The sequence below is a fragment of the Pelecanus crispus genome, chromosome 10 (assembly GCF_030463565.1).
Source record: "Pelecanus crispus isolate bPelCri1 chromosome 10, bPelCri1.pri, whole genome shotgun sequence".
Classification (NCBI taxonomy): domain Eukaryota; kingdom Metazoa; phylum Chordata; class Aves; order Pelecaniformes; family Pelecanidae; genus Pelecanus; species Pelecanus crispus.
The window spans coordinates 24,420,950-24,448,741 of NC_134652.1; the positions used below are offsets into that span (position 1 = coordinate 24,420,950).

The 27,792-nt window shown below is 46.3% G+C and overlaps 1 protein-coding gene across 1 annotated transcript; it reads right to left on the minus strand.

Moving 5' to 3' along the window:
* Positions 1 to 1,058: 1,058 nt before the first annotated feature.
* On the minus strand, positions 1,059 to 27,792 carry NDST2 (N-deacetylase and N-sulfotransferase 2). The gene is made up of 13 exons (XM_075717445.1): positions 26,800 to 27,792; positions 18,284 to 18,371; positions 17,933 to 18,087; positions 16,243 to 16,428; positions 15,707 to 15,835; positions 9,542 to 9,724; positions 8,636 to 8,732; positions 7,159 to 7,282; positions 4,983 to 5,157; positions 4,581 to 4,751; positions 3,107 to 3,216; positions 1,494 to 1,596; positions 1,059 to 1,334 (listed from the first exon to the last, which is right to left on the minus strand). The coding sequence occupies exons 1-13, from the start codon at positions 27,790 to 27,792 to the stop codon at positions 1,209 to 1,211; spliced, it is 2,640 nt and encodes an 879-aa protein (XP_075573560.1). The 3' UTR covers positions 1,059 to 1,208.

A 27,792-nucleotide genomic window follows, 5' to 3' on the forward strand; every position in this document is an offset into this window, starting at 1 on the left:
ATCCAGCAACTGCAGGAGGAGGCAAAGCACCTTAGTGTAGTTACTTGACTATGCGCAGATAGTAGTAAACTAAACAGCCCCTTTTGGCTACAGGAAACCACTTCTAACACCAAGCCTTCCCTTTATAGCTGACTGATACTTACTTTTAACTGTTTTTTTTTGCTTTTCTCCTTGCATTGTTGGACTACAGCGGGATTAAAACGGGTGCTAGCTATCAGCATATGTGATAGGGGCCCTGGAGCTGTCGGAAAGAGAAAAATGTTGCCTTTTTTTTTTTTTTTAAGCTGATCAGACATAGGGAACTGAGTTGTCTGCTTTCAGCTGCATCAGACTTATATTACAATACCTGAGCTTTGCCTCCCCCAGCTGCTGTGCTGCACTAACACATGCCTCCAAAGTGCTCTAAGGGGACATACATACTACTTCTTGGTTATCTTTTGAACTGTCTAAAGTCCCTGCAGAGAAATACTTGCCATGTTGCCACATACGGCAACCTTTTTTCCCTAAGATAACAAATCAGTTCAGCTTTGCCTTACCTCCCACTGCCCAGTCGCTGGACACCGTATCACACCAACAGTGCTGCAGATAAGGAGAGGCAATCTTATGTCTGTTACATCTGTCTCCAAGAAGGTGCAGTCCCCAACAGCCACGCACAGTGGCACTGTAACTAATGATCATGGCCACTGTACTCTGCATGGGGAGGAACAAGGAGTTCTTGTACCTTGCTGCTGCCAAATAGACTACTGGACAAAAGCTGGGGTTCACTGGACTAGATTCCCCTTTTATTAAGCTGCTGCTGCTCTTCTCAGCAGTAGGCTCAATAGCTCACCTCTTAAGTCTTTACTTTTAGAGGAGTAACACATTAACCCTCCAGCTAGGTGCCTGTTTCATATACTGAGAAGCGTAATTTAAACATAAAGTGTTAACTGTGCTCTCTCCCCTGCTCAAAGTAGGGCAGGCATTCCAAATCCTTCCTGTAAGTAAAAAAAGTGTAAACACACCATTAATACTCAAGAACGTGACTTGCACTCCATGCCCCAGGGCAGTATCAGAGGCAGCAGCCCTTCCTAATGGTGGGGAAAGGCTCCACATGCACATTCTCTGCTCCTGCTCATTTGTCCACTTGTTTTGGCTTGACAAGGGATGGCATCGTAGCACGTGTTGGAGCACCACACATCCCAATGGCACTGGGGGCAAGGGAGTCCCTCTCAGCTCCAGCTGGAGTTCTGCAGTTCCTCTCGGAGCCAGGTTGGAAGGGGCTGTCCAAGTCTGTTCATCAGCTTGGATAATTCAATGTTGTGCTCCCGGTAGAAGTCTCTTAGGAACAGCCGTGACTGTGTGGAAAATACAGACCACATTAGTGTGAAAGAAAATGTTACCCTCAACACGTGTTCCATAGGTCATCTAGGACATAAGTGGTAGGAAAATCCAGATTGGGTTGCTGGGATGTTTCTACATCTCTTGCTGCCAACAGATTTGAGACAGTTACTCACCGAGGAATCCATATCAGGGTATTTTCTTCCTTTACTCTTTCCTAGGCATTTAGTCTTTCCTCCATCCAGCAGCTGGCACCAAAATCCTTTTGCTTCATCAAATCTGAAAAGGACACTTGTCTTTAAAAGATATGGCCACACACCCAGTTAGCAGCAGCAGAAATTAAGTAGCTCCATAGATATTTCCCATTTCAGTGCTTTAAAAATTTGGTTTATGTTTTATTTATTTATTTATGGTATTGGTTCAATATTTTTTTTTTAGCACTTGACTACTTTGACAAGAAATCCATTACAACCATGACTCTTCCAGCTTTATGCAAATTTCAGAGGTCATATGGTATTACAGTATTTGTCTGTTAAGCTTGGGAGGGACAATAATGTTTTAGTGTATCTAAATTCTTTTAAATCTCCTCTTTATAGTTGAAAAGTGTTAAGAGAATCCCCTGTTTAAAGTATCCATGTTTCTTCTCTTGCTAGAACATAGGTATAAAGCAATGCCGGGAACCATATCTGGTCTTGTCTGTCCTGTCCTCTCAATTGGCCAAAGGCAAGCCTGAGGTTTCAGCAAATATGTCTACCAAACTTGGAGGCAAGCTGACCAATACCATTTCTCTTCTGACCCTGGCTGAAGGGTACCAGCCACTACCACTACTGTAAATTGTCCATTTACCATCAGGACATGTCCTTCAGCAAGTAAGGCTTTCAAGTAATCTGACATTTTTCTAAATCTGTCCCGCCCTGGGGAGCCGTGTGCCACCCCCTTGGAAAACAACTGTAGGAAGAGAACTGAAGTGGTTCTCCTCTCTTTACTGTTAAAGGAAAGGGCAACTGCCGTGTGCCTACACACACGCACACCACCCACTACCCTCAGCTAGCATAGGCTGTGATAGCGGAGAAGATACGAGAACACCGGTTTCAGCTGCAAAAAGCAATATCCAGGATCTCCAGTGGGCTTGTAGAGTTTCCACTGAAGACTAACAGGGCCACAGTTCACCTTCAGCTAGCACTTAATCTATTCGGATTAACTGCACTTACACCGTGGGCAAGATCACAGTAATGGCTGAGTAACATCCTCCAATTTAGGAGCAGTGAAGTAGTGCCTCCACTAACACTTCCTAACATAGCTCTGGGCACCTGTCAAGTCCATGTCTTCTGTAATAGGCGGCTCTTTACCTCAAAACTGTGCCACGTGTCCCTCATCTCCATTTAGCTGAAGATATGAGCAGCCTGTCACACACTTTTTTATCATACTTCCTCTACTTTCTGTCAGATGTAGGTATAACACAAAGCATAAGGAGTGCTAATAATTCCAGCACCTTTTCTGAAACCACAAAGACCAAATGGAAAACATCATAATTACTGCTGTGAGCAACTTCATGCTTCTCCATGAGAGTGCCAAAAAACACCCCTTCCCCTATCGTTTCTGGAAAGACTAAGTTACGATTCCAAGTCTTAGCATAGCACCTCATGCTATCTGAACCTAACTTTAGGGTTAGGCATACCTCTGAAACCTTGGCAGGTCTTGCAGTCAGAGATGAGAAGCATTCTTCTCATCAAGTGCTTAGTAGGACACTTCGCTAAGAAAGCATCTTCCCAAAAAATGATTTCCCTACCTGAGGGCCTGGGTGTAGTTGAAGAGTGGCGTAACTCCCAAGAACTTCTGGATGTTGTCCATGACAGAGGCAGGGTTGTGTCTCAGCTCCTGACCGTCCACAATGAGAAGCTGAAAAGACAGCAGCCACCTTAGCCTCCGACACCTTGTGCTGAATGACACCCGTGAGCTTCCCGGCTCCCGAAACTGCCCCTGGCCTTTGTGCGTGTGAGTAAAGGCTGCCAAAGCCTGTTTATTCTAGAGCAACACAGTGGGGGATGTGGCCCATTTGTCACCACAGACAGAAGTTATGGTATGGGCCACAAATACTATAAGGCAGTAGATCAGGACAGGCTTTGCTTAATAAATTTGCCTTTGACCACACCCCATGTAACTGAACATTAAGGCCCATGATTTCCAGAGTGCCTCTGGAAACCTCGTGTATTCTTTTTAGATGTCAGCAGCCATTGTACTAAGTATTCCTCTGTAACCTGTGATTATTCTCCTGTTATGTGTATGATAGAGGATAATGAACAACATTTGTGCTAATAAATTACCTATTCCAAAGAACACAACAGAAAAATAGTCACATGAACTGAAGTTTGGGGAAGGTAGGAGACCCTGACCCATAGTAAGTGCAAGGATGGTGTGTCTGGCTCTATCAATCCTCACAGCAGTAACCTCCAGGAATAGTAAGGCAATGAGACACGAACCCAAGAATGTTTTCCCATGTCTCTTTTAGTCTTGGCAGATCTATCACGTACAGTTTAGGCTGCTGCTTTGGCAGAGAATAAGAGACTAAATGGACATTATAAGACTCTGCTGGATTATAGAGACTGTCTGAGGATAACCCCAGCAGCAGAAAGGAACTTGAAAAAACACATCCTGACTCACAATGTATTAGACAGTTTATAAATTTCTTGGGAATTTAGACACAGAAATGGTCTACATTGTCTATTAATTGACTTTTTGCAAATTTATATACAAAACACAGAATCCTGACATCTCTGCAGTGAAATTTCCCTTCAGCAGACAGCTAAAGGCTTCACAACATGGGAACTAACATCACAGAGTCCAAGAGCCTCTCTTTAAAGCAACGCAACCACAGCAAGAAGCTGAACATCTGCTGGCCCTGAAGAGGGTCTGTGGGCTGCAGGCTGCCAAGATGAAAGGAAGGGAGTGCTAACACTGCTATTCTTGCTGAACTTCTCGGTATTAGGAGAATACTGAGAAGCTCTCTGGGACTTCACAGTATCCTCCTGCACTCACTTACTTTACAAATATGATAAAGTGCAAAATTAGAGTATTCAATCCTGATTTCTTATCAGCTCTTAACAGAAGGAAGCTAGCGGTGGCTCTTCTTCCAAAAGACAAGACAGAAGGTGAAATGAAGACAATGGGGGCTGGGGAGAGCACGCGCACGTGTTACAGTTTGTTCTCCTCTCCACTAAACCTACAAGGGGCTCCAAGAGAGCCTCTACTGCCAAGCCTCCTACCTGCCCAGAGGGGTAGTACGTTAGCCAGCGCTCTAGGTGAGTTGAATACCAGCCAGGGAGCAGGCATCGGCTTTGCAGGTTGCGCAGTTCCTGAGGGGCCTGGGATTTTGCAGAGATCACTTGGTAGAAAGTGTAATTGAGCGCCACAGGGTCGTTGTGAGCACGCTGGTGCTGAAAAACAAGCTGAATTTAGAAGCAGGAACCCAAAATTCCACCTTACACATCTCTCTGCAGACCCCACTAACTCGGCACAACCACCCACCACTGCCTTTGTTCACACTCTGCAGGCAGCCTGCATCATCTCCCCTGGCCCCTCTGTGGAAATGGATCCATGGGCTTTCTGCCTCGCCACACTGGAATCTCTCTCTGGCCCTCACCCGCAGAGCAGTGCAGGGAAGTTACCTGGTACCACGAATAGGCTCGGTCAGCAGGGTTGATCAGAACAGTAATGATTTTGGCTCGAGGCAGCAGGGCTGCACCACGTTTTGGTACCACCTCTGTGTCAAAGTAGTTGGCACTCTTCTCAAACATGAAGTCTGTGCTGGCATTGGAGGGGATAGGAAAGAATTCCATGTACCTGCCAAACAGACGGGACTCTGGTGAGCAGCATGGCCCAACAAAGAAATGGCACATGACAACATGATGCCCTTGCTCCTCTCCAACAGACACAGTTCACAGAACAACTGCACCTCCCCAGCAAGGCAATGCATGGGCAAACGGGTGCAGAGCTGGCAGAGGCATGACTTCGAAAGAAAGCTGGAGATGATAAAAGGGTAAGAAAGCGTTTTTCTGAGAGTGTGTTCCCCAAGTCCTCGGGCAGTGGAAGGAAAAGTCTGAGGGTAGGGTACTAGCTGCAAGCGCTACGAGAAAAGAGGCTTTGTCCCAAGAATAAGGCCATCTAAATCATTTCTCTCTTTGTACCTCAGTTCACAGTTGAGACACAGGGTCAAGAGCTCTGCTCTGCCTCACAGGAGCTTGTAAAATTAGTAACGCAGAAACTGTAAACCATTTGAATAATGGTAGGGTAAAGGGTAATGGGCGAACAGGAAACTGTAAAGCACTGGAAGACTGGTCTCTGCTGAAATTTAAGCTGTACAACAAACTCAAATTCCATCCTAAACATGAAGATTCTCCTCTTGCACGTGATGCTGCACTCAAGTTGGATGACTTTTCCAGGGGGTGCACAGGGGTTGTTCAGCCTGGAGAAGAGGAGGCTGAGGGGAGACCTTATCGCTCTCTACAACTACCTGAAAGGAGGCTGTAGTGAGGCGGGCGTTGGTCTCTTCTCCCAAGTAGTTAGCGATAGGACGAGAGAAAATGGCCTCAAGCTGCGTCAGGGGAGGTTTAGATTGGATATTAGGAAAAATGTCTTCACAGAAAGAGTAGTCAAGCATTGGAACAGGCTGCCCAGAGAGGTGGTGGAGTCAGCGTCCCTGGAAGTGTTCAACAAACAGGTAGATGTGGCTCTTTGGGACATAGTTTAGTGGACATGGTGGTATTGGGTTGATGGTTGGACTGATGATCTTAGAGATCCTTTCCAACCTTAATGATTCCTAGTTTTTACTTTCATTAAAAAATAGCAATTTTGTGTTTCCTGGCTTGGTGGCTGGATTACTCTACTCTTAACTGGTTTAGTATGGACTTGATAATGTTAGGTTAATGGTTGGACTGGATAATCTTAAAGGTCTTTTTCCAACCTAAACGACTCTATGATTCTATAAAAGCCTATGTTTTCTAAGCCTATCAGCTAGTACAACTGCTCTGTAGTGCTTGAGTCGCGTGAGCTTCAGTCAACTACTAACCACCTTCCAATATCTTTTCAACTGTCCCCTAAATGGTTAGAGAAGTCAGACAAAATCTCCCACAGCTCATGGGCAAAGAAATCCCACGGCAGAAAGCCTTTTTGGCACACAGCCATCCCTCAGGTCCCTCTGAGCTCATAGGAGGGAGTGCAGCACCATGGTGGACCCAAAGTGCATGCTCTGAGAAAGAAACAACTTTAAAGTTTCTCTGCCTGGAAACATAGTGGCATAATAGTGCCATAGTGACACTAGTATTTCCCTGCCAGGTGGAAACACTTTGTCAAAATTGCATACTTGTACAGGTAAAGAACAGGGTATAGATGTGGCCAAAGAGACACCGGAGCCAGTGCAAGGAATGCATTGTCATCTCTGTAAGTGTAAAGGGCCCAGAACAACAGGATGGAGGTTGTCCCCTCTGTCCTATGTTCCTTTAACTCAGAAACCATGAAGAACTTTTTAATGAGCACACTGTTGTGTGTTTTGTATGTCAAAGGAGAAGAAATCTCATGACAGCAGTGCATTCAACAAAGACTGAATTTTTAAAGCTAAACCATGCCCAGAAATCTCCTGGCAAACAGTCACTAATACCAGATACTGCCTGTCCTGCTCCTGGGACTAAGCAGGACAACAGAGAACACGTGCCGAGCAACAGCAGTGAAAACAGCTGTTCAGGAACAGAGAAGCTACTAAGGTGCTGGAGTGGACATACAGAGAGACTCAGGAGAAGACAACATGGGTGCACCTTATCACAGAAGAATGCGCGTCAGGATTCTTACCAATCGATTCCTTTATGATAGTTGGGTCCATTAAAAAACTGGATCTCCTCAAAGGTGGATGGACTTGGGAAGTTACTGGTGACAGCTGGATGCATGGTCAAGAAGAAGTGCACAGCTGTTGTGCCTGCAACAGGAACCAGTTAATGGGACCTGGGTCGCACATAATGCTTAGCTGCATGAAAGGCTTTACGCTGCAAAAAACAGTCCCTAAGCGGGCACATTCCTACCATGCCTGGCTAACCCACCCCTTAACTCATGCAGGTTACGAGAGCAGCGACACCAAGCCCTTTGGGATTGAATGTGACTCAGCAGTTCAATCCCATATTTCAGTTCATGCAGCTGATCTAAGTCACCTCCTTAGCATGGCAGCCGTCACCCGTGTTGGCTATCTTGTGTCCTTACCATAGCTGGGCTACCCCCGTGCCTTTTTCCCTGGTGGCACAGCCACACTGTCAGGTGGCAGAACCCACACCTGCCAAACGGGAGGTGGCCTGGGCACTGCAGGGCAGCATCATGCGTTTGGGAAGGAGATGTGCTAAGGACAACGTTAGTGTCCTTGGGTCAGAATTCAGCTAGAGATGCCTTGGCCTGTCTCTGCTGTAGGTGCTTTCCCTTTACCCACCCAAACCTGTTAATCCTGCTCAGCACACAGCTGTAGGCCTCCAGCAGGCCAATAAATCAGCCTAGAGAAGGGTTTTCTTACTGTGCCGCTGGAAGCAGCTTGGGCCGTGATACAGGAGGGCCCATGCTGCACACACACCAACAGAGCTTCACAGCGACACAGGCAGGAGACGGCAGCTTGGCTGGGAAAAGCTTCCTCCCAAGGCCAGGATCACCGTTTGCTGTGCACGGTTGGCAGTTGCTGTTTCACTGCACTACAGAGAAAGCCAAGGTTTGAAGACCTGGCTTTGGCTGAAGACGTTTTTCTCTCTTCAGCCTAGAAAGGACTCCTCAGGACAGTACATACAGCCATGTCATTGCCAACCACGGTGCCACAGCAGTTAAGAGGTGGTGACAGAGGTCAGACAAAAGAGGATCTCTACCTCCCACTGACAGCGACATGGAGCATGCAGTGGGTACACAGATCTGTCGCAATAAAAGCACTAGGGAGCAGTCATCATAACCTTTGCTAAGTGTCTGCATTGAGTCCTGCTGACAGCTTATGTTTGTGACACACTAAGAAAGGTCACAGTTTCTCTGAGCTTATGTGGAAAAGCCAAAACACAGCTCTGCAGGTAGGGCTTTTCCCTGCAAATCAGGGCTGAGCCACGCAAAGTGCCAGGGCGCAAAGTACTGATGGACTTGCCAGATTTAGGTTAGAACAAATCTGAGATTCTCTGAAATGTCCTCTGTGGCCATTTGGCAGCTTGCACAAAGGGCAGCCATACAGGCCTAACACACAGACCTTTCCAGCTCTCCTCTCTGGAGGAATGAGATGGAAGTTGCAACCTATCTTTAGATAAAGTATTCACATTACCAGTTTTCTGAGGTCCCACGATGAGGAACTTGGGGAGTCGATCGCATGTTTTCTCTTTGGACCAGATATCCTTGTGCCTCTTATCATCACAGGGATTCTGCAGCACAAGTGATGGGATTAAGCATTACCACAGGAGCTAATGGAAAGGGGAGGAAAAGCTGGAAAGCTAGTCCTCTCGGGAAGATGCTATTAGCATATAAAGAACACTTCACAGCCACACTGCTGCTCTGCCAGGCATCAAGAAGAGTTAAGTAAAAACACAGGGGAACATTTTCCAAAGCTCCAAAGTGACACAGGAGCCAGAGTCCCTCTGAGAGTGTTAACCACAGGCCCTGCCCTATGTAGCCATGCTGGGCTGGGCCACCACGATAGTACAGCTCAACATCTGTGAACTTCTGGCAGACAGACAACTCTATCACCTTGAGTTAATTTCATCTGCTCATTACCATGCAGAGAGCTGCTGCACTGGGATAAAATGGAATAAGCATGTTTTTATTTAATGAACATCAATTCTGCAGTGTGAAATTACTTTAAGATTAATCACATTAACATGCCCGCAAGGTCCTCCAGCACCAAACAGGGTTCTTCCTCGTGCACTTAACATTTCACAGCGGCTTGCTCTAATATAAGCCCTTTAACGACCTAAATGCCTGCGAGCCTGCCCGCCAGTCATTTATGACAGCCACCCCTGTCCCTAAGCTCACACTGTGACTGTGTCCTACTGCTCCTACTCCCCATCCCTGCCACCTTGCAATTTGCCACTTGCAGCCTCAAGACACAAAGGTTAAACCTAAAAGCTTTATGCATTACCCCTCTGTGCTCTGGATCAGCAGTCTCGCCACACTTTGAATGTGGGACATACCTCTTGGAAAAAACCACTAGGAGCAGTTAAAGCTGCCTTCTCACCTGCCACAAGGGATTCTTCTCCTGGGGAAAGATTTCAAAGTACTTTTTTGCAAGTTGGATGGGGGGCAGTGTTTGCAAGCGAAGGTTGGTCCAGCACTGCACAAACTTGACGAGGCTCTCAAAGGTGTACAGTCCCAGCCGATCATTCCCATAGTTGGACAGGTGGGTCATGAAGATGCTGATCTGAAAACAGGAAAGACATGGGATACTGGTAAATTAGGTAACCGTACCTGTTTCCTCCTGGCTTGATTCCACTGTCAACAAGAGGCTGTTCACATCTCAGACTGCCTTGGCTGTCTGGGTTGACGAATGTCCATCTGCCAGGATATAGCACTGCCTTGATGAAAAATGAAAGAAATGTAGTACTTGCAAGACAGGAGGAACTCGGGAGGGACACAGACCTCTCAGTAGCCCCTGGGAATGGCGTGGGGAGGATTATAACTGAGCCCCGGGTGTAAGTCCAGAACAGTTTCAAAATCCCATTCAAGTGGCTCTGGCACATTTAGGGGAACAAGGGTTAGCCAGTGAACTCCCTCCTAGTCAAAACTTTGCAAAGCCTCTTTCATGGGAGACCAGGAGCTTCCCTTCCTCTCCCGGAGGCAGAACCAAGGCAAACTCTCTAGCAGCAGTGCCTGCTACAGCCGGGGAGCAGGCCAGGGAGAGGGGCAGCAGGCTGCAGGCCCAGGGCACAGCGGCACAAGTGACAGTTTTCACAGGAGTTACAGAATCATAGAATCGTTTAGGTTGGAAAAGACCTTTAAGATCATCCAGTCCAACCATTAACCTACACTACCAAGTCCACACTAAACCAGTTAAGGGTAGACTAGACTAAACCATGTCCCGAAGTGCCACATCTACCCATTTTTTGAACTCTTCCAGGGATGGGGACTCCACCACCTCTCTGGGCAGCCTGTTCCAATGCTTGACTACTCTTTCCGTGAAGAAATTTTTCCTAATATCCAACCTAAACCTCCCCTGGCGCAGCTTGAACCCATTTCCTCTCGTCCTATCATTATCTACTTGGGAGAAGAGACCAACACCCGCCTCACTACAACCTCCTTTCAGGTAGTTGTACAATCCCAGTTCCCTCAGCCGCTCCGCATAAGGCCTGTGCTCCAGACCCTTCACCAGCTTTGTTGCCCTTCTCTGAACACGCTCCAGCACCTCAGTGTCTTTCTTGTATTGAGGGGCCCAAAACTGGACACAGTATTCCAGGTGCGGCCTCACCAGTGCCGAGTACAGGGGAACAATCACCTCCCTGCTCCTGCTGGCCACACTATTCCTGATACAGTTATTTCTAGGCCTACAGCCTGTCAGCTTTCATTCACTTTGGAGCTGACATCTCAAGTGTGAAGGAACAACTGGCAATTCACACTTTACAATACAAACAAGCGTACCTAGGGATCTGAACATGGACTGCAAAGAGACATTGCACTAGGACACTGTACTAGGAACAGACACTGGCCGATAAGGTTTTAGCTTGCAACAGCCTTCAGCATAGGCAGCCCCTGAAAAATGTCCTGCCAAGCCTGAGGATGTAAACCCTTGGGCAAAGTGGCACTGAGCACCCATGGGAGACCCCCAGCACTGCAGTGCTCAGGAACTGGCATGCTATGTGCCTTGCCAAGCCATCTCTTCTCTCAAGCAGATCCAATTCCCTCCTATCTGTTTTTCAGTATTTTAACCTTTGGGAAAGAGTGCAAAAGACTCCTGTCAGTTTGGCTCTGGTGTGTGGCTTTGACAGGTCCCACGGAACTGGGCATCCAGTGCCTGTAGCACAACGGCACTTTGCCAGACACAAACCACACCATGGCTATAAGTTAGCAAAACAAAAGCAGAACACCAAGGCCAGTGGAAGAATGACTACGTGATGATTTAGCACTCCCCGCCCAGTGTCTGCTAGTGCAGGGAGGGGAAGAGACTTCAGTCACAGCAGAATCATAGAATAGAATCATAGAATTGTTTAGGTTGGAAAAGACCTTTAAGATCATGCAGTCCAACCATTAACGTAACATTACCAAGTCCACACTAAACCTATTAAGGGTAGACTAGACTAGACTAAACCATGTCCCGAAGTGCCACATCTACCTGTTTTTTGAACGCTTTCAGGGGCACCCATTGCTGCACAATTCAGGACTGAATCCTGACGATGCCAGGCAAGGTAAGCAGACAACAACAGGCTTCCCTGGCAGGGGGCAGGAATGGCTTTCCCACTCACAGTAGGGGAAGAGCAAAAGGGGGAAGTGGGAGACAGATGGTCTTGGGATGAAGACATTTGCTGGCACTCAGGAGGTCTGAATTCAGTTTTCCATCCAGTGTCACCATGGACCGGTGTCAGTGCGACGAGAGGTACTGATAGAGGGTAGCTCTTTGTGCCTGAGCCATCCCCAAGACACTGTGAAATGAATGTAATCCTGTCCACAAGGTGCTCACGCTCCAGGGTCTTTGGGTAGGCAACAGAAAACAGTGGTAGGACTCTGAGACACATGGAAAGTAACCGGAGTTAAAGATTTATCACATTTGTCTGCCTGTGAGTTTTTCACTTCTGGTTTCCTACTGAGCTGACAGAGAGGCCCTGCCAGACAGGCTCTGGCACCTACACTTCAAAGAGCAGCGTGCACTTGGTGCTGTTGTGTAAAAAGGATGTGCTAAATACAACACAGAGCAAAGGACAGAAAGATCTTCTGTGTAACTGTAGGGCCATGGCCATGGAGCATGTAAGGCGGCAAAAGGATGCGTCTCATGTTGTATTTTGCCTGTTTCTGGGAGACACCAGGAAGGTTGTGTGACAGTAAAGGGTGGCTCATCCCTTTGACTTGCTAGTGAAACATTTAGAGGGAAAATTTGCTGCATGAAGCATCTGGCTCACTGGCATAAACCAAGTACTGCAGCAGGGAGGACACAGGTCATCACCTGGGGCCCCTTCAAGATTTCCAGAATAAAAAAAGCCTGCATGTGATCTAGGTGAGCAACTGTGTCTCAAGACTGACTACATTTGGTAAAATGGCTCACACAGGTAATGCTGTCAACTGCAAACAGTCCCCAAGCAACTGGATTTAGAAGACGACAAGCCAAGCCCAACCAAAGATCTATTTCCCTGTACTTCTGAGCGTGCAGTCACGTCCTGTAACACACACGCACTGTTTAACAAGGCCTGGCAGCTTGCTCTGCCTCATCACAGCTAATGCTGCCAAAACAGCTCTGAGCACTACTTCTGACATAAGCTACACTCAAGTCCCATCTCTCCCTCCCTCCCATCCACACCCAGTGACCCCGGGGGACTGGCTTGGTAATAACACCTCCCTCCTCTCCTCCTCCCTTCCACTGTCAGCATGCCATGGTTTCCCTTCCTTCACACTAAGGAAAGATGAGGAAAGGTCACAGAGAGCCTAGAATATAGAAAACAGGAGGGTATGAGCATCCTTGCAATACGTAACAAGCAGCTGTGGGCACAGCAGTAACCTGCTTGCGTAGCGTAAGCAAAAGTGTCTGTGAGAAGTGATCGTAAAGATGCCCTTTGCTTCTGGGAAATAGCGACTGGGCACATGGCAGCCTGTCCACTGCACATCAACAGCTATTCTCCTTCCTGACATCAGACCTTGTTCACTAGTCAGAAGATCAAACATCTTCTGTTTGCACTGTGGAGTTAATCATACGCATGCAGGCTTGGAGACTCCTGCATGTGTATATCTACTCAAAGGGAGCTGGAAGCACCAAAAAGGACTGAAAGAGCCTGGTCCAAGTCCGCTCCGGATCACTGCTGGGGCTACGGGGCTGGCCAGGTTTCTATCAGGTCTGTGAGATGGCTCTATCAGCACGGGGAGGAATGCAAGGGTCTGAGTCACTATGCAAACACGAGCGATGAAGAGGAGCTTAGAGCACAGTATTCCGCTGCTGACAGAGAGAGAAATGCTCCATTGCCAAAAGGAAGCCGAAGTGTAAACATCGGAAGCATCTGAAGGTGCCTGAAAGAGTTTTAAAAGTCACCACAAAGAGCCAACAGTAAATTGGCAAATAAGCTCATCCTGTACCAGAGCAGAGTCTTCCCAAACTTTTTGGATCACAGATCACCGCCAGCTTTTTCAACCAGCACATGCTTATCAGCAAATTTTAACGGATAGCTCTAGAAACTATGTTTCTATAAATTCCTTGGCACAGCCTCCTACCAGCGATGATCTCTGGATTACAGTCTGGCAACTGGTTTTCCAAGAGAAACCTTGAGCTCTTAAGTTTCACAGTGGCTATTTCTGCAGGCATTCTTTAAGGTCTGACAATTACGGAGTGGGACAAGGTGGAATTCCCCCAACATACGGGAAGAGAAGCCCAGAAAAGCAATGGTCACAGAGAAGAAAGCAGTTGGTTTCCACCTGACCAATCACTCCATATGTAATTGCAAAGAACAGCCTTCTCCTTACTGCAGACTTTTATTAAGCAGGTAGATTTGGTTGTTGTGTGTAAAGATAACAATTCTGTCTCAGGCGACATGGACAGAAGGCTGGCTTCCAGACCTCGGGGATGGAAGGTTGGCTTCCAGACCTGGAAGTATGAACCCCTCCAGCTTTTTAGCTAGGGCTGTTATAGACCCATACTTTCTGCAGATCATAGATCAAGCCAGAGCTGGTCACAGGCTAACCTTCCGAAACACAGGGCCCGTTTGTAAACTACAGCCTGTTTGTGTGATGCACCCAGAACACATTGTGAGGGTCTTTTCACTATCACAGTTCTAATTCTAGGAGTAGAGAGGCACTAAACACTAGGAAAAGCAAGAGACAAGAAAAAATTAAGCTCATTGAGGGAAAAAACTTGGTTTTCTGATTCACTGAGCCTCTACAGCCCCAACCAAAAGTGGCTAAAGCTGCATATTCAACCCTGCAATCAAGATGCAAAAGAAGGAGGGAATGAAAGAAAGTATCACAGTGAGCAGAGCCACTGATGTTACATGACAAATCCCACAAACAAGTGACTGGGACCAGTATGCCAGGGTTCCCACCTAGGAAGCTAGTCAGAAACAACCTACTTTCTCTCAGATCTGCTTGCATGACTTTTTGCCCATACTCATGCACTGGTGGAAAAGATGTGTAAAGGAGAAGTAAGAAGGTAGAAATTTGGAAGTTGTGAAAAAAGAAGAGATTAAACATCATTATATTCAGGAGTGGCTATAGAGGTAGACATTCTAAAATCACTATCTAAACCTGGCAGGGCAATGTCCTCCCTTTCTCTGAATGGACAACATGTGCCAAATCAGCTTTAGTAAGAAAGAAATTCAGGTGGGGAACTGAGAAAGTTACTGTACAATCAAGAGTAGCAGCATGTCTTCTTGCTGCAGCCAAGAAGCAGGAATGCGAGGGAGTGTGATCTGTGGTTAGAGAGGGCTACAAAGCTTCATCTCCTAATTCTATCCATTCAGGAATTTCTAAAAATGACTGCTTCTATTTGTGTCTCTTGCCACCTAGCACATCTTCCCAGCTTCAATGGGAAGTAAGAAACTCATGTGATTTGCCATCCATGGCTAAGAGCTGGGAACAGACTGCAGGGTGTTGAAGGTACTGCCTTAACTTCGTGGCTTGACAGAACTGTCAAGTAGTGAAAGAGAAAAAGGAACACTTGCGTTAGACCCAGATCTCCCAAAAATGCCTTAGGGCAACAGCTACTTCACCAAAAAAAGCATGCAGAAATTGTTTTAAGCGTATACATATTGAAAGAAAGGGGAGAACACTCCATAACAAAAGCCCAGAGAAAGCAATTATTCTGAACAAAACTCATCAGTGAGCCAGGGGAGAAACCAACAGGGGCAGATGTGTGTGGAACAGAAGGAGCTAATGCACATTTCACTTCCGGTCCATGAATTTGCAGCAGCCTAGGTAACGTTCACTCCACACTGGGCCACGCTCAGCATGTCACCCTGCCTAGTTTCTATCTGTGGAGTGTTGCACTTGTCAACACTCAATACTGATGCTTCCTTGGCAGTGTGTAAAGCAAAGCAACATTAACTAGCAAGTACTTCCTTAGCCCTCTTTTTCACATCTCCTTAGCATCACACTGGAGATAACCACACCATGATGGGTGGTTATACTCCATCTCCCATAGGATCTAGTCCTTTTCCACATCAGGCATGAAGCTGAGACACCCGTGCACCGATCTGATTCCCCTTCTAGATGAGCTTACTGGGTTCAGAAGCACCGTCAGGAAGAGTTCACCACCACGAATGCTCTTGTCCAACTCCTTTGAGCCACCAGGATATTCATTATAGAAGATAGTGTGAGTAAAAAGACCACAGGTCTGTCGAGGCAGAACCTAGCAATATCAGAGAAAAGCAGAGTTAGATAAGAGGCAGATGCAGCAGAATCTACACATGAATGTGTCAAAGCAGCACTCCGTGGATCAATATAAAGAGTAAGGGATATAAGTGACATAGGTTCAGAGGACTCTCTTGATATTCCTCCCAACCATTTACTCATCACAGTGCGAACAAGTCAGTGGGATCTCAGTTTAGTCTTGTTGTGCTTGGTTTTGCTCTCCGTTCAGTACTGACCTCTGAATTGTACTGAGAAACACAGAAACTGGCTTTAGCCAAGTTTTTTCTCTTTGCTTGACTTAATGATTTTGGAAACACTGGTGATATTAAGATTAACATCTCTAATGTCACTAGGAGACTGTCCCTTGGGCAGGAAAGTGGGCTCTGCTCGCCCAGCTGTGCTCACCATGATTCCATTATGGATGAATCCACGCCGGTACCGGGCAGGCCGTAGGTGTGGGTATTCCTCTGTGCTCGTTACTTGGATGCTCCAAACGGATTTCCATGCCTCATAGAGTTGTGTGTGGACAGGATAAACCCCAGAATGATGGGGAGCTACAGCATAGCCCAAGTCTGTGGGAATCCCATGCTCCTGGAAGCAGAATATGCAGCTTGATCATTCAATGTTTAACTAATATCGTTAATAAGGATCATATTTAGCAACAGACTCCAAGTTGGAGCAAGGTGACAGAGTAACATGAAAACTCTCTGGATTGGGAAACCCGAAATGTGGCTTGTACTTCTTGTCTTATGTATCTATAGAAATAGAAGGGTGATTCTGTGTCAACATGGACGTTCAGCACTGGTAACAGCTGCTGTAAGAACGGTCTTATAGCTTGCAGGTGTGACAAATCAGATTAATTCACAAGCCCCAGGTCAGGCTCCTTGGTTACTACAAACTAATCAATGCTGTTAAGTGACATATCTCACTTGCACAATGGCTAGATCTGAGTCACTGGAGGAGGAAAATAAAATTTCCTTAATTGATATAGAAGGAAAGGAAGATGAGGACTGGGATCTGTCTTGTCTCCAGCAATTCAAAGAAAAGCAAACAGGAAGCAAGAGACTGTTGAGGGTGAAGATACGGGGCCTGGAGCTATACTAAAATGGCAGGAAATACCTGAATTTCATGGGTTTTAATTCCACTATGTGGTTCTGGTAACAATATGAATGGTGACAGCTCTGTCCTGGTGGTGTACCATAAAACCAGAGCCCCTAAATGAAGCAACAACCTTCTCCTTCCCACTGCTAGCCTGCTTTATGTTAAATATGTGTAACTGTTCTCTGTGCTTTGTCTCTTTTTGCCAAAGACTGCACTGTTATTTAACCAGGAAAAGAAGGAGCCTAAATTGTTTCTATAATGCTGCAACTGTGCTCTGAATTCAAGATCATTCCTAATCTGTGTGTGTCATGGGAACACAAGACAGCAGCCTACTATTCCCAAGGGGATTACCATCAAAAGAACCAAACTAGAGGTGAAGAGGACATTTCTTTTCAGAGAAACATGTACGGTATATTCAACTCTGGTCTGTAAGCATCAAACAGACATTGTTCCAGCAATGCAGGATGTTCAAGGCTTCCCTCTCCTCTGCCAAAACCCAGAGAATTTCCCCTGGACTTGCTAGATAAGTAACTTCCTTCAGCATTGTCTGGGGAGGCCAGAAGTAGGGCTGTTAGCACACACAGCATTTTATACGACCGACCAGGTGACTTCCTCACAAACCACAGTGAATAAGGATGGAAAAGGAAATGCTTTCTCACTGCCAGATTTTGTAAGTTAATTGGATTTGGATGGTAATGCCATTCACACCTCAGCAAACAAGAGCCTTGGGATTTGCACCCTGGATCATAGTGGAGCTGCCTGGGTCTGTGCAGGTGCCAGGAAGCGCTTTCCATTGCACAGGCAGGCACACGAATGGTGCTTCTTGCCTGAATAGAGCAGGAGCCACGCACCAATTTAAACTTTCAGAACTGCCTTTCTTAAATGCAGCTAAGTTACTAGACTAGTATCTGGGTTCACCAGGGTCTGAACAGCTATTCCAGAAGAATGTTTAAAGATTAGTACTGTAAAGTAAACAAACTGTGATGCCCCTTACCACAGCAAACTGTTTGTTGAGCTTCATCTGCTCAGCCAGCACAGTGACGTTGTGGAAAAGATGAGGCTGCATGTGACTCCACATGTGAGGGAACCACCAGAACTCCTTCCTGTGTTTGAGCAGCATGTCATCCCCTTCATCTTCCTCGTCTGTACCTACAGAAAACAGAAAAAGAAATGCAAACCAAAAGGCAGAAGTGGGGTTCAGTGGTTCAAAGCAGTGGCTAATCCCCTGCAGTGCTGAGTCGTTCCAAGAGAATCATGCTTTCTCTAACGTTACACACACACACACACACACACGAACATGGGAGCTGTATGCAGGCGCTGGGATGAAGGGGTGCCAGGGGCTTACCTGTATGGTAGAATTTCCCTGAGAAGCCCAGGTTGAAGGTGAAATTTGGGACTAAAGTTCTCAGCTTATTCTGGGTGCTCAGTAAAGCCTGTTTGAATGAAAGGAAAAAGAAATGTTCATATTCAGTTGCTCTGTAATGTTTCTCTGTGCTCTACTGGTGCCCAGTTCAGCCTGAAGAGGTATCGCAGGGGATGGGGCTAAGGCACTGTTGCCTGTGGAGTGAAGCAGAGTAGCCCAGTGCTCCACAGAGTCTTTACTTGAAGTAGTGCTGCTGTACTAAATTATGCCACTTTAAAACCACAGTCAGATGATGCTCTCCAATGTGAAGGACCCAGAGTGTCTGTGCTAAAGGCAAAGGGACAATAAATCTCACTTCCAAGCAACAGATCGCTTACTCTTTCCAGGTTCAACCTCCACACTCCCTTCCTCTCCCATGTTGACTGGGGCTTTGCTATTGAACCTCTGCCCTTTCTCTGAGCCTACGTGTTAATGAAAAGAAGGATGGGGCAGCACATGGTGCACAGTTGAAGGAAAAGAAGTCAATACTGTCATGAACAACAACTAAGTGATCCAAAGGGAGGGAGCTTTTATCTAGAGAGGAAAGCTGGATTTGCAGAACTACCCATGCAAGGAGTCCTGCTATGGCAGGGAGGTATCCCTCGCTTTGTGTCCCTTCAAAGTGCCAAAATACTTTTATAGTAGGAAAGTTTCCTGGATTTTGGAAAGAAAACTTGGGGGAGCTGACATTCACAGTCATGATATGTCCTACAGGCTCTCTCTTGCTCACTTGTGTCTGCTTTAAATGTCTGAAGTAATTGCTATAGCCAAAGGGAAGGAGCCTTGTGCCACAAACCCCAAGGTCCAGCAGCGTACAGAGTAAGACAGCAGACAGCCTTGACAGCAAAAAAACCCCAGAGGCTCAGTATGTCACAGACAAGTAAGACACAAACTAATTCCAGTCAAATTTCTTCTGCTGGAAAATAATAAAAAGAGAGAAGCCCTGAGATGCACGCGCTGCTGCTACCTGCGTGCTTCAGGGAAAGTGTCACTGGTGCAGCTCCCTATGGGAGAAGTTCTCAATCAAATAGGGACCTGGCAGGAGTGCTGTTGGCAGGTGACAGAGATGATCGCTGCCCAGGCAGTTATTTAGATTTTAATAGCTTTTCTAAAAAAGCAATGGATCAATGGCTGCACCAAGGTGAAGGTGATGACCTCTCAACAGCAGACTTGGGCTAGATGCAAATACACAAGCAATATGGCACAGAATACTGGGGAAAGCATACAGACTTTTCAAACTGTGCAGGGGGAGATGGGCAGATCTTTCTGTATCAGCTGCCCTTCCCCAGCCTCAAGGAGCACAAAAGAGCACTACAACACTGCCTTCACATGGCTCTCACTCTACAGGCATTGTTTAGACACGCTGCTCCTTAGGTGGTGAGAGTGCATTCAGAAATGCAGACTCTCATTCAGTGGAGGGACCAGCCTTGACACCTACCACTTAAGGATATCCTGAGAAATCACTGCTGTCGCTAATATTTCAAAACAGTGTTGACCAAACACTAATCATTACATTAACTGAAAAATGCTGACTTCTGTAATTTGCTGCAATCACCCATCCACTGCAAATGTATCTTGGAGCAAAGAAGCTGAGCAGTTTTATTCCCAAGGCAGGCACCCCATGACCTCTCACACACGGCAAGGTGGGAAGACCAGACAGATTATTTGCGCAGTGCTGCAGACACTGTCAGTGTGCTCTCTGAAGAAACCAAGCTTTCAGACTTTTCCCTAGAGATGCACTTAATTGCCGGTTCCCCCTCCCCACATCTACACAACAGTGATATCAAATGCAGCCTAGGACAAATTTCAAAGATCCCAGCTCCTCCATGGCCACATACCTACCACTTTCTTACCCCAGTCCTCACTCAAGAGTAACATTTTGAGAAACGTACAGCACATAACATCTCCAGAACCTGTCACAAACGTAGGCAGTGCTTTTAAAAGGTGACATGCCAGCAGCACTGATGGCTGAAGCCTCCTTTGCTGTGCAAGATCCAGAATAGGCAATGGGAGGTCAAGTTTCCCTCACTTAACCCCATAAGACACAGGGACTCATCCCACACATCAGGGAGCGCAGACTAAGAGCTGCGCATCTCTCTACAGAGAAGCGCCTGTCTGCCCAGCTGGATGACAATACCGCATCAAATTTGGGACCAGCACCTTGAACACATCGCCCAGTATGTTAGACAGGAAAGTGCCACTTTCTTTTCTTGTCTCCAGAGCTGTCCCAAGCCTCACCACTTCTCTCTGCTGCCCTGAAAGGCACATCCAGTTCCTCATGCTCGGGCAGGAAGGCGGAGGGAGGAAAGACAGTGGCTAAGAGGCTTAGCATTGCTCTGCACCAAGGGAGATTTAAAGCCTGGCTGGGGTTACCATGACGACACATCTGTCTGATGATAAATCCCCAAAAGCCCTACTCCAGCAGGCAGCAATCCTTTGTGTCTGGGGAGGGACCAGGGAGGAACCAAGGGGCCCCCAGAAATTCTGTGACTAGGGAACCCTATAGAGTCCTGCTTTCCTGGCAGGTTTAATGCTAAACGTGTGCCATCCCCTCTGCTGATGCTGGGTCCGTTTCACAGCCACATCCATAAGGTGGCACAGCATGGGTTTGAAGAAATGTCTTTCCCCTGCACAGGATAAAAGAGACTGAGGTGCCAAGTAAAATATTTGGAAATTTGTTTCAACAAATTATGCATTTACTGTTCCCTAGCACACTGGTTCAAAGCGGTCTGTGAGCTGTAGTAAGGTGAAACAATACAGATGGCAATTCTCTCTGTTCTGACACCTCTCCACTCTGTTTCTCTTTTATAAAGTAGGATGAATATGATAGTACTAATAATATCTTACAGATGACTCAAGTGGCATTTCATTTATATCCATAATGTACTCTGAGATTCTTAAATGAAAGGCAGTCAAGAAATGTGGAGTAGGCTATTCATTAAGATATAAAATAGGTAGCCAGATGCAAACAGGTCTTCGTGTCCATATTTGAGAAATTTAATTGCTCAGATGGTACAGGACAGAGGACTAGCATTTTAGCTATTCCCCCATCTCTAAAAAGCAAAGTTTCTTTCCCTAGAAAACTGCCCCTCCAATGCCTCCAAGTGTTTGTTTTATATTTTCTAACTATCTTCCATTCAAAAAATCCTCCCAAGATGCAGCCAAGCCCCGCAGCTAGCCAGAAAGGCCCCTTCCCCAGCTAAGCTCCCTGCTAGAAGCTCAGCAAGGCTCACCCCAGGAAGGAACAGATGGGGTCTCCAAGAGATGCCCAGCATTGGCCACCAGAACTCATAAGCCACATCAGGGCCAGACCTGCTTCACGCTTGTCACAGTCTATCAGAGAACAACCTCTGCAAGCCACAATCTGAATTTTTGGGGGCCTTTAGTACTTAATGGTGGCAGCCACACTGCAGACCCAAGATACAGACATCTACATTCCAACACACGTTTCTGGACACAATGCAAAAAATGTCTAAACTTTACTCCGCTGATTGATGCCCATCACTTTAAAAAAGGCTTTTCAATAATCTCAAATGGTCATAAATATTTACTTTAAGCAAATGTTAGGGAAAAGTTAAACATTGTGCCTCTTGTTGCAACACGTTAAAAAAATCTATATAATCTCACTGATGGATCTGCAAAGATTTATGCAACAGTCACTACAAGCTCTTGATGCCAGTGAAAGACAAAAACTCTCTGAATGGGGTTAAAATTCTAGAAGTGAGGAAGAAATCAGAAGCCACAGCACCCTGCCTGTACTCTCTTTAGGTTGCTTCTTTAGGACCTAATCCTCTTCTAGGACGACATGATGTCCTTGGCATTGCAGTAATACAGGGCTCAACCTTCATGCAATTCTGCTCTTTTAGCTATGAAATTTTTAACTTCCAAAAGTGTTTGCGGAGATTGTAGCTCTTTCATACAAACCCTAATATTACCTCCCCTATCTCACATCCCTCTAAAAAGAGCCAAAAGAAAAGGGGGAAATAAGGTTGTGAGTCAGATGCTCGGAAGAGCGGATACCATGAGCCTAGGTCAACGGCTTGATATCCAAATGGAGACCGGTGACAAGTGGTGTCCCTCAGGGGTCCATACTGGGACCAGTGCTGTTTAGTATCTTCATCAATGACATAGACAGTGGGATTGAGTGCACCCTCAGAAAGTTTGCAGATGACACCAAGCTGAGTGGTGCAGCTGACACACCAGAAGGACGAGAAGGGACCTGGACAAGCCGGAGAGGTGGGCCTGTGTGAGTCTCATGAGGTTCAACAAGGCCAAGTGCAAGGTCCTGCACCTGGGACGGGGCAACCCCCAGTATCAGTACAGGCCGGGAGATGAAGGGATTGAGAGCAGCCCTGCGGAGAAGGACTTGGGGGTACTGGTGGATGAAAAGCTGGACATGAGCCAACAATGTGCGCTCTGAGGCCCAGAAAGCCATCTGTATCCTGGGCTGCATCAAAAGCAGCGTGGCCAGCAGGTCGAGGGAGGTGATTCTGCCCCTCTGCTCTGCTCTGGTGAGACCCCACCTGGAGTACTGTGTCCAGCTCTGGAGCCCTCAGCACAAGAAGGACATGGAACTGCTGGAGCGGCTCCAGAGGAGGCGAGGGCTGGAGCACCTCTCCTACGAGGACAGGCTGAGAGAGTTGGGGTTGTTCAGCCTGGAGAAGAGAAGGCTGCAGGGAGACCTTATTGCAGCCTTCCAGTACTTAAAGGGGGCCTGTAGGAAGGATGGGGACAACCCTTTTAGCAAGGCCTGTTGTGACAGGACAAGGAGTAATGGTTTTAACTAAAGGAGGACAGATTTAGACTGGATATAAGGAAAAAATTTTTTACAATGAGGGTGGTGAGGCACTGGAATGGGTTACCCAGAGAGGTAGTGGAGGCCCCATCCCTGGAAACACTCAAGGTCAGGTTGGACGGGGCTCTGAGCAACCTGATCGACTTTAAAGCTGTCCCTGCTCACTGCAGGGGGGTTGGGCTAGATGACCTCTAAAGGTCCCTTCCAACCCAAAGCGTTCTATGATTCTATGAAAAACAGTACATGGACAAATGAAGAAAAACAGATGAAAAGAAATGGAGGAAGAAAGCAAAGTGCTTTGACAGCCTCTTCTCAAATGCTCATGCAAAGCGTACTAGGAATGTGTTGCAGAAACATCTTCTTCATAGGACCTGCCCCTATGGACACTAGGCAGCACATTGTCGAGAGGATTTTCTGCAGTTTTTTCAGTGCCCAGCAGCAGCACTGGCATAGCTCAAAACAGTGCTGTCAAAAAAGAAAGCATTCATGGTACTGGTATTTCTCCCTCCCCTACAATTTTAGAATCAGGGAGTTAGAAACTGCTGAATATTTTCATTTCAGATAAGATCATCCTCTACAATTTAGAAAGGCAAGAGCTGGCTGACAGCCACCCTCACTAGATTCTCTCTCGTCCACCCTCACCATTCATAACCCAAAATGAAATTACTGTCCTTGATTTTCACTTAGCTTGCTCTCAGACTTGCTAGCAATGATAGCTCACTATTTATGCCCTTGTAGAGATTACCAGCAAAAGAGGCAAAACCTCATCTACTTGATCTTCTTTCCTCATACCTAAAGATGACCAGGAAGGATCATAAAAGCCAGATCCTTTCGCATTAGAAATGGCTTGTCTTTGTTGACTAGTTCCAGGGGGGTTTGGTAAATTCCAAGGATTATGATTTTAGAAGAGACTGAATGTGGAGTAATTGAGAAGGGATTCGCTGAGATTCTGTTTTGTTAATTATGTGCAGCTCAAATCTCTGGTAAACTTCACAAGGGAAAAACGTTTTCCTTGTGCAACTTCCAACTGTTTCATTTCAACTGAGGACTGCAAGCTCCTGCTGCAGCCCTTCAGCAGAAACAGGAACTCAAGGGTTATCATCTTTAAAGTAAAAGCAAGCACGATTCCTTTTTTCTTTTTAAAGCAGCAAGCTATTCAGCCCTTCTTTAAGCATCACAAATAAAAACATTTCTCCTCTCACACAGGACGTCTACCATGGGCATGCATTTGATCAAATTATATTCAGCATTTTCTTTTAATAGTCACTTTGTCTGGGAAGCTCCCTGAACATGGACCTGCATATGGCAAACAGGCTCACTGGGACATCAGAGTCAATTTTATACCTTCACACAACACCCAATCTTCAAACTGCTACCTAGACCACTGTAATCTAAGTTTTGAGATAAGGAGCTGTGCGTTGAGATAACAGCCCTGAAACAGAGCTTTCATATAAAAGGCCAAAGAAAATGCCAGCTGTTCTGTCACTATTATATCCCCTTCTCTCCCCACGGTGAGAGGCTATCAACAAATCCATGTAGGTATTTCTTGCTTTTAAAAAATAAAAATTCATTAACCTCTCATGGCTCTGCAATCAGAGAGCTTCTTTTAAATGGATAAATCTGGGTTTTATCTGCTTTACCCGAGATTCTCTGCTTACTGATCACAGATTATTCCTCCATTTCACCCTGTTAAAACCCAAACAAAGCATCTTTTGGAATTATCTTGTCTGGGTTTGTTTTTAACATCACTAGAGCAGCCTTTGTTTCCAAGAGCTTTCGCCACCTATCTCCTGTTTTCTCACACGGGTCTGTAACCTGCACAAACTCTACAGAAGTCAAAATCTCTGATGGTTTGGACTAGAGGGTGCAGGCCTGCTTACGACCAAGATAAGATTGTGATCCTTCAAAAAAAAAAAGCTTTCAGAGCATTTCAGCACCTCAAAACACAGGGACACAAGCGAAATGAAGAAAATTTCAGCATTTTCCTTAAATAAGTATTATATACAACTACTTCATTTTTCTATACCTGCCTGCTTGAAACACTTTTTCTATACCTGTTTGCTTAGAGAGTTATGGTCAAAGGTGGCTCTAAAGAATTATTAAAGAATGAAGCAAGTAAAATAGATAATGGCATGCAATTAGAGATGCTTCAGGCATGCAGCTTCAAATAAACTGAAAAGATAAAGCTAGCTCCAAATAGAATGCAAGTTTCCTTTTCCCCAAGCTAAACTTGGGATCCGAAGCAGAATTTAAATCTCAAAGACCTGAAAAAATGGAGATGAACTGAGATGTGTCTTGCATGAATGCATAAAACGTGGAAGAGGTGGTTAAGACTCCTAGTGAAGTGGAAGAATGCTCTTGGGAACATGTAACGGGTGAGGTGAGGTTCAGGTAAGGAGACACGCATGTACAACAGCACTTCGTTTCATACCTTTGCCTCAAATGGTCTGTGCCCTTGGATGAAAGGATAAAGGGTGCTTCACTGAAGTTGTTTTGGAAATATGCTAAGGCAGCTGCTGTCACAGGCTTATCGTCATCATGGTTGGTACCCAGGGAACTCCATCCAGGACCTGTCTAAGGCAAGTGCTGCTAACTGGGAATACAGAGTGAAAGGCCTGGAGCCTCATACCTCTAGGAGCAACCTCACCATACCCGGAGAAACAGGCAACGCACGTGCCTCAATGGCTACAAACCAGAACTGATAGGGAAGATACAAAGGGAAGTCCTTGGCTCCATAAGGCAGCATATGTACACATCACACATTCAGGAGAACACTTTATCGCATACTTTCAAGGACACAGAGAATTAGAAAGGGCTCTTAGTTTCTTACCTTCTTCCTACTTGCTTCCTCCTTTGCCTGTCTCGCTTCCCTCTCCTCCACAAAATCTCTCTCTGTGCCTTTCTCATATCCTTTCCTAATAGGTCATTGTATTACTCAAGGAACTGCCAAGGAAAGCAAACCACAAAGATGGCATCTCTCTTTCCCAATCATGAGGCCACAGAGATGGTTCTCATGAAGGCTTGGTCTGAGCATGTTTGCCTGGTGAATTTTTGGATATTGCCTGCCCAGGGATGGGGGTTGCTGGTAGAAGATATGAAGGGGGTGTAAGGCAAAGGGTGACAGAAAACCTTTCTATTCCCAATTTGATTATGTCCTGAAAAGCTAGATGGCTAAAACACAGACTACACCAGTTTACACCCCATGGACTGGCCTACAGTTTTGCAATATAATATATACAGTTTATATATATATCATAATAAATAATAAAATAATAAATACAGTTTCTCTGTTCTAACACCACTTGCCTTTTCCTTTTGAAAGGTAGAGTTTACAGCTACAAATAGACTGACAGAGGAAATCTGCACACACTTGTTCCCCGTGTTAAAGAGGAGACAGGATAGGCCACCACAGGCATCCTCCTCTTAAATTCAGAGATGACAGCTACAGGTCCCAGAATGAAAAATGCTCCATTTAAACCTGGAAAAACTGTTGAGAGCATCACACACGGTGCCTCAGCATCTCTACAGGCTACTTCTCTGTTTAAGATGAGAACAACTGCAGCAATCAACTCTTTCACTGAAATTAAATGCAACCTTGACTTCCCTGGCATATCACACATGCTAGAAATTTGTCTGGGGCCTGTAGTTATTCTAGAGATTTTACCTCTACATCAGACACTTTCATGCGAGTGCCCTCTTTTCCCACAAATATATCATCAATGTCGACGAGGATATAGCGATCAAGTGTCAGACAGAGGCGCTTGCCAGTCAAGTAAGCAATGGCATCCACGAAAATGAGTTTGTGCAGCCAAAAATTGAGGTTATTGCCGAAGAGAACCCGCTGGATCCCATCATGCAGACCCAAGTCCTGCACCACCGTGGCATGCAACGCTTTGTGGGTGGCCAGGTGAGGGATGGACTCCGAGGACTTTGTGGTGGCCAAGAGCACTGGCTCGTAGGTGCTGTGGTTTGACTGGAACACAGTCCAGTCATCACCAGGGAGGGGACCCTGCTCCACCTCATTAGCCCGGGTGACGTAGAGCAGGGGAGCACTAGGGTTGATGTGATAGTCCCGCAGCCCCAAGTTGGAATGTAGGAAAAGGGGGAAACCCTTGAGCTGTGCACTGAGTAGGCTGTTCTCGTTGGCTTTGAAAAAGCCTATAATCCCCACTCCATACTCTACACAGTATTTGTCCAGCAGCTCTCGGTTCCAAGCATCTAGGTTCACGTATTTAAGGATGTTCTCATAGATAATAAGAGCGTAGCGTCCCCTGTCTTTGTCTGTCAGGGTCGGCATATCCCCTTTGCCAGGGGCGATCTCTGTCCTGTATTTAAACCGGCTAGATTCCAGAATGGCCACTATTTCCTGCCCCAGCTGGGAGTAAATGCTTTCCACAAAGACTAGCACCACAGGGTCCGTGCGTGAGGTGTCCACAGATTTTGTGAGCCTCCAGCTGGCTTGGGGCGGGATCAAGATGCGGTGCTGGTTGCTGCAGTCACTGAAGGGCAGGGGTGGTGGTTCCTTGATTTTGGGACTGTTAGTGACGTAGTAAGCCAGGATGCACATGGAGATCAGGCTGAAGGCAATGAGCAGCAGGATCAACCTGTGGAGCTCCAGCTGTCGCACGTGCCGCACTACTTTCCACAACTGAATCAT